This window comes from Prosopis cineraria, unplaced genomic scaffold (assembly GCF_029017545.1).
Source record: "Prosopis cineraria cultivar Desert tree isolate PC_DT_omini unplaced genomic scaffold, ASM2901754v1 PC7, whole genome shotgun sequence".
NCBI classification, from domain to species: Eukaryota; Viridiplantae; Streptophyta; class Magnoliopsida; order Fabales; family Fabaceae; genus Prosopis; species Prosopis cineraria.
Window position 1 is genome coordinate 21,229,804 of NW_026555338.1, and position 7,463 is coordinate 21,237,266.

Genomic DNA, 7,463 nt, shown 5'->3' on the forward strand with positions numbered 1-7,463 from the left:
CACAAAATGACAGAACTTACTACACGACTCCAATAGGGGAGAAGAAAGAACAGTCGGTGATGGATAGTAGAGGGAAGAGCGATGCGAATAGAGGAGGAAAACTAGAGAATCTAGTAACCCAGTCCGTTGTAGCCGACGAACATGGACTGAAGGGAGAGCGGCGGACGAGCTGACGGCGATGGGAGGGAAACGTGCAACGGGGAATAAGAGAAAGGCGGTGAAGAACAATCGTGATCTCTCCTTATGAAGTCGGCCGAATGACAGAGAACAAGAAGAGAAAATATAATCTAAAGCTTATGGGAAAAATTACAGAAAAAGGCCCCATCAGATTTTATGATTATTATAATATTTTTATAGCAAGAGACAAATGCACATTCAATAATTTCCTATAAAGATAAAATAAAACTAACATTTAATTTAAGTAAGATTTAAACTCTAGACTTTCATATAAATAACTAATATAAATTCAATCAGGACACTACTCCTTATTTGTCATAAAACTAAAATATTAATTTGGAGAGAATTTATTTAATTTAAAATTTAAGATCATTGTACTCTTACTAGATCAATATTTCTTCTTTCTTTGTTTGTTTGTTTTTTTTTAAATTCATACAAATACAATTAAAACTCATCATTATATATATTTAAAATTTTACTTAAATTCATGGGTTATTACATTTTCCATACAACATGACATTTTTAGGGCCATTCATACTTTGGGTGAGACAGCCCCAACTCTAGGGCAACATGCTGGCAGTGCAAATTCTACCAAGCAATTAGATCCAAATGGGGGTGAAAAATAACTATTAGTTCCTCAGTTTTTCCTTTATGTTATATGCATGAAATACTTTTAGAACTCTTATTGAATTTATTACTTTACTATATGATAATATTGTATGACTTTTAATATGTGGTTAACATATTAAACCATTATGTTATGACTTTTTATATATGATTAATAGATTGAACCACTTATGTTATATTGTGTACTTTAAATTTTATTTTCTAATCAATTGCTTGATTGAACAGGATTTATTTATGATGAAAATTTTGATTCTTACAAAACAAGTGTAAAATTTAGCAAGGAATTAATTCCTCTCCAATTAAACTGATTTGAGAGGAATTAGCGAGGAATTAATTCTTCTCCAATTAGTGAGGACAGAGTTCCTCGCCAAAAGTCCTAGCAAAAAATAAGATTAGCGAGGAATTAGCAAGGCATTTTATTTCCTCACTAAAATTAGAGAAGAAATAATGTCCTCGCTAATTTCTATCTAATTAATGAGGAATAAATTACGCCTCGCTGAATATTAGCGACTTGTCATTTAACTACGAATTTAGCAAGAAAATTATTTTCTCGCTAAATTGTTATTAGTGAGGAATGTATCTGATTTAGTGAGGAATATAAACCCTGATTTTCTTGTAGTGTTGGTTTAGGTCTAAAATGAAGGTATCATTGATCTTTTATGTGTTTAGAAGACATGTGCATTGTGGTTGAGTTAACGAGCAATTTTTTCTTTGTTTTTACAATAAAGGACAATATTGTCATTTGATTGTGAAATTTAATATCAAATTGGTGCCCCTAGCTAGCAGAGTTGCAATGATATATCAATATTTTTTAAATTTTTTTTATTAAGTATGGTCAGGGGATTCTTAGTAAAATTTCCCTTTTTTTTATTTCATGTTTTCACTTGGTAAAGAACAGTAATTTCAAAGGAATTTACAAAAAAATAAAATTACTTACCTAGACCCCACGCATCCCGTTGGAGGTATGACGAATCAGATTCCCGTTACCAAATTGGCAATAAGTTGGTTTGATACTTTGATTCTGGGAACTTAATTAATAACTAAATAATTTTAATTGGATGAACATGCGCGGTCCTGATCTTGTCTCGATAGTCGTGAATCACCCTCCTACACTTCCCTAATTATAAAATAATTTTTTTAAGAGATTTTAGCATATAAAAATATAAAATATTTAAATAAAAATAACATTTTATAATAAAATAATATTTAAATCACCCTCCTACACTTCCCTAATTATAAAATAATTTTTTGAGAGATTTATCAAATAAAAATATAAGATATTTAAATAACAATAATATTTTATCAATAATAATTTTTAAATATTACACTATTCTTAATATTCTCTCTTCAAATTGCTTCCCTTCTGATGCTCCTTTAGTTAAAATAAATGATCAATTTTAATGATCATTCACGTTTATAAAGGAGGGAAATCGTGTGCATGAAGGAAAAGGGTGTCCTTTTTTTTTTTTTTTTTTACTTTAACTTTCCATTTCCCTCCTTTTGTTTCTTTTTTATCATTTGTTAGATCAAATTTTTTCAACAGTCCAGAGTTAATTTTTCATAAATTTATTATTATAATTTTACATAAAATATATAAATAAGATATTATAATTGTAAATTATTTAGATTAAACTCAAATTTATTTATATATTTTTATCTAAAATTAAAATAATAATTTTCTCAAATATAAAATCAGAACTATTTAACCTGTGAGGGTAAAGAAAACGACAAACCTTACCCTACGGAAAAGGGTTATGAAAATGAAAATAAATTATCTTATCCGTTAAACTTTACAGTTCACCCGCGTTATCTGTCTTGGCTGTCATGGGAACCACTTTCTCAGAGAACAAAGTCAAAAGAGCCTCCAATTTCATCTAAACGTTCGTTGTCTTCTTTCCTTCTTCTCCCTACCTCCGAGTATCTCAAACTGCAGCTTCTCAACATTTTTCTACCTGATGGCTTCATGGTATATATCGTAGTTTTTCTGCGAAATGTCTTCATTTCATTATTTTTTTTTTTTTAAAAAATCTCTTTCATCTTCTTCATTTCTATCTTCTCTCTCGTCCTTTCCATCTGGTTCTATTTTTTCTAGATCCCTTCTTTTAAACCGGCCAAACCGGTTAAGCTGTCGATTCTTACGTATTTTCGAGTCCGTTGACCGGTTAACCAGTTGAAAAATTGGATGACATGAAAACATCCTTTTATTTAATTAATTAATCGTTGATGATATTCACATCACACTCTTCCAAACCGCCAAGGCTAAAACTGTGTCTCCAGTTTTCACTGGTCAATGTGACCAGTTTTCTGCTCGGAGCCGTGGTATTTTATTTTTTAATTATTTTTTCCCAGATATGCCACGCTAAAAAAATTGTTTGATAAAAAGAGACAAGGGGTGAAGGAGACACAGGATCTAAAAACAACAGAGCATAACCTCGAGTTGAAACCAGGGAAGCCTACGTTACAGAAACCACCTTGGAATTTCCTTATTGGCTTTCAAATCCTTTAAACCAAAAAACAAATCTCAAATTCAGCTTGTGATTCTCTGTGGGCAGCCAAGTGGGCATGTCTTCTCCGATTATATATAGCTTTCTCCGAGCTCTGCTTTCCCACATCTCAACAACTTTCAACAATTTCTCACTATCATCGTCGTCCTTCATACTCAGTGCTCAGAAACTATCATGTCTAGCACGGCTGGTCAAGTTATCAAGTGCAAAGGTCAGCCTTCATGATTAATCTCTTCTCTCCTCTGTCTTTCTCTATCTTCTTCACACATAAAATTTCTTCTCTCTTCTCAATTCTGTATTGATCGTTTTGTGTGGAATTGTGAAATGTAGCTGCGGTGGCTTGGGAACCAGGGAAGCCACTGTCGATCGAAGAGGTAGAGGTGGCGCCGCCGCAGGCCGGAGAAGTGCGTCTCAAGATTCTCTTCACAGCCCTTTGCCATACTGATGTTTACTTTTGGGAAGCCAAGGTAATTCTTTCATTACCCATCTTCTTCCATTTGTTGAATCTCAATCTTACTATTATTATAATTTTTCTCCTATGATAGGGTCAAACTCCATTGTTTCCTCGTATATTTGGCCATGAAGCCGGAGGGTATGTTCCTTCCTTTTTTCCCCTTCCAATTCTGATCTATTTCACATTGGTTATAAATTCATTTGGCTTACATGAAACTAATATACATGTGGCTGATGATGATACTGTTTAATTCAGGATTGTGGAGAGTGTAGGAGAGGGAGTGACTCATCTGAAACCAGGAGATCAGGCTCTTCCAGTATTCACAGGGGAGTGTGGAGAGTGTCCACACTGTAAATCAGAAGAAAGCAACATGTGTGACCTTCTAAGGATCAACACGGACAGGGGAGTAATGATCAACGATGGCAAGTCCAGATTCTCTAAGAATGGACAACCAATATATCATTTTGTGGGGACCTCCACATTCAGCGAGTATACTGTTGTGCATGCTGGATGTGTCGCCAAGATTAACCCTGCTGCTCCTCTTGACAAAGTTTGCATTCTTAGCTGTGGAATCTGCACAGGTTTTTCCTTAGTTCAACATTATGCATATATATTCTTGTTGGATGAAGCCGCAATACTGTTTTCTGATAATTGCTTCCTTTATTTTTGTAGGATTTGGTGCTACTGTAAATGTTGCAAAACCAAAACCTGGTTCCTCTGTTGCCATTTTTGGACTAGGAGCTGTTGGCCTTTCTGTATGTTTGTAGCTCTGTGAGGTTCAGTTTTTTTAGCAGTTCTTCACGAAATGACTGTATTATGTCCTGATCATATTTCCTAATCTAAATTTTAGGCTGCTGAAGGGGCAAGGGTTTCTGGGGCATCCAGAATTATTGGAGTTGATTTAGTTTCCAGCCGTTTTGAGAAAGGTACTATATTCATATTCTCATAAAATACTCTGTGCATCTAATTAAACCCCAATATGTGCGTGCGTGTATTGATGGTAGTTTATGTTTTTATTGCTATTCACAGCCAAGAAGTTTGGAGTTAATGAGTTTGTGAACCCAAAAGACCATGACAAACCTGTACAAGAGGTTAGTGAATACGCACATAAAAGAGGTTGATTGATTGATAAATATAGCCACTTATCTCATCATAGTAACATGGTTTTAGCTGTTAACACTTAACAGGTAATAGCGGAAATGACAAATGGAGGTGTGGATCGTGCGGTTGAGTGCACTGGGAGCATCCAGGCTATGATCTCAGCATTCGAATGTGTCCACGATGTACGTATTAGAAATTCACATGCTTTCTATCTCTGCTAAAATGTCATCAGAGAGTAGATTTATAGGTTACCAGCAAAGCCATAGCTAACGATATGAATGGTTATGGGTGTGCAGGGATGGGGTGTGGCTGTGCTGGTTGGAGTGCCGAACAAGGATGATTCATTCAAGACCCATCCAGTGAATTTCCTGAACGAAAAGACTCTGAAAGGCACATTCTATGGCAATTATAAGCCTCGTTCTGATCTGCCTTCTGTGGTGGAGATGTACATGAAAGGGGTAAGCCTACTTGTGGAATGAAATGTGGCTGTGATTTTGTGTAAATTCTTAGTCATGTTAGTGATGGGTGGGATCTTATGATGAAATTGCAGGAGTTGGATTTGGAGAAGTTCATCACTCATTCAGTCCCTTTATCAGAGATCAACAAAGCCTTTGACTACATGCTCAAAGGAGAGTCCATCAGGTGCATCATTCGCATGGAAGACTAGAACAATGTGAAATAGTGTGCGGTGTCAGGATTCAAAGTGTTATTTGTGATTGTGAAAAAGGAAGAATGAAGTTTTGTATACAGCCAATCCTCATCGTATTTTATTAATTGTGAGTGTCAGCATTGTGAGTGTTATTAATTGTTGAACGTGATCTCTTAATTAATAATATTTTTAAAAGCTTAATAAATGATAGAGCACAATGGCGTCTTGCAATCCATGTAGCCGACCCCACCTAGTGGGATAAAGGCTTGTTATTGTTGTTGTTGTTGTTGAGTGTCGCATTGTAATGAACTATAGAATGTTTGTTACTTGAAATTAAATTTTGGCGTCTGTGGCATCCAACACACATGAATGTGATATGGTAGTATTTGTTTTATAATTTTGTTTACACATCTTAAACTTTGATTGGAGGATGCTTGGACATTCGTGGCTAGGAGCCTGTGAGTATTGGCCTCTGATTGAAAAACATATACCGGTTTTAAATTAACAATAGTGAGAGGGACTAGTATTTTTTTTTTTTTTGTGCTAAATCAAATTCAAATTCTTGTTGCGAGAGGCGTCTATATTAAGTGCTCGACTTAATAAATTGCTTAAAATATTTTAAATTTTAATTTGATTAAATGATACGTTTTGAATTTTAATAAAATTGAATTATTTTTGCTCAAAAAAAAAGAATTCTTTCTCATGACAGCTAATATTATAGAGATAAAAGACCTAATTATTTAAGATTCAAAAAAATAAGTTCTTTTTAAGTAATATATTTATTTTGTTGAGATTTTGGAAAGATTAGAAATTAGTTCATGTTTGGTTAGAAATTGTTTTGCAACTTATCTGGATAAAATGATGTAAAAATGTTTTTTTTTAAATTACAGTTATCAGCATTTTGTTAAATTACATCACTAAAATCAAGCCAAAATTAGACATCGCCTACGGCCAAAAAATGTAACGAGAATTATAATTAGATTCAAAAAGATTGAATTAATGATAGTTAAATTTCTGATAAAATTTTTTGAAAAATGAGATATAAATATCAATTAACATAGTTATAAATAAAAATTTCTGTAACAATTTAAAAATTACATTTCATACTTAAACTTAAATACTTATTTCTAGTTGAATGATTCTTGAATTTGTAATTATTTAGAATGATATTTTTAATTTATTTTTTAAAAATATTTTATTTTTGACTTAATAAACTGTCATTAATTCAATCTTTTGGATCTTAACTATCATTCTTTCAAAAATATTTGAATGCAAAAGGAGGGGATGGAGATCAATTGGAAAGCAAGTTGGTTGTAGATCACCAAGGAATCCAGCGAAAATGTAAGAATCAAGATTTCAACATTCATATTAAAACAGATGAAGAGCCGATGAAGCTTTTTAGCCACTAGACATTCATGAAAGAAAGAAACCAAGGATAGCAATTACTTTTAGCATTTTTACCGAAACTAAAATAAAAAATTAAATCTTATTAATTTTGTCTAAAAATTTAATAATTTTTTAATTTTATTTCTATTAAATATACATACTTTAATAATAAAATAATCTAACATTTAACAACCTTATTAACATTTAATAAAAGAAAAATAATAAATATGAATACAATATTTAATGAGGTATCATATAACTAATATAAAAATAAATACTCTATTTATCCTATAAATAGGACGAGGAGTAGAAACCTAGAAGTTCATTAAAGAAATAATTTATGACTAATTAAACGTGTTATTTAGTTCAACAAGGAAAAATTGTATTCCTACTCATTGGCATATTTTGCTACATGCAGGCTGATTATGTCTATTTGGCACTACCCTTCCCCCCCGGGTGATTAACGAGTAAAAATATTTATGATTTTTTTTAAAAAAATTATGAGTATCTTGATAGTAATGTTGCTTTGGAAGTACTAAAAGTGGCTAACCCATCTCTAACGTTT

At 32.6% G+C, this 7,463-nt stretch overlaps 1 protein-coding gene across 1 annotated transcript; it reads left to right on the plus strand.

Moving 5' to 3' along the window:
• Window positions 1–3,358: 3,358 nt before the first annotated feature.
• LOC129316012 (alcohol dehydrogenase 1-like) lies at window positions 3,359–5,850 on the plus strand. Its single transcript, XM_054960241.1, has 10 exons — window positions 3,359–3,519; window positions 3,639–3,775; window positions 3,854–3,900; window positions 4,018–4,343; window positions 4,435–4,517; window positions 4,613–4,688; window positions 4,792–4,853; window positions 4,950–5,045; window positions 5,160–5,321; window positions 5,414–5,850. Exons 1-10 carry the CDS (start codon window positions 3,483–3,485, stop codon window positions 5,528–5,530), a joined length of 1,143 nt encoding a protein of 380 aa, XP_054816216.1. The 5' UTR covers window positions 3,359–3,482; the 3' UTR covers window positions 5,531–5,850.
• Window positions 5,851–7,463: the final 1,613 nt, after the last annotated feature.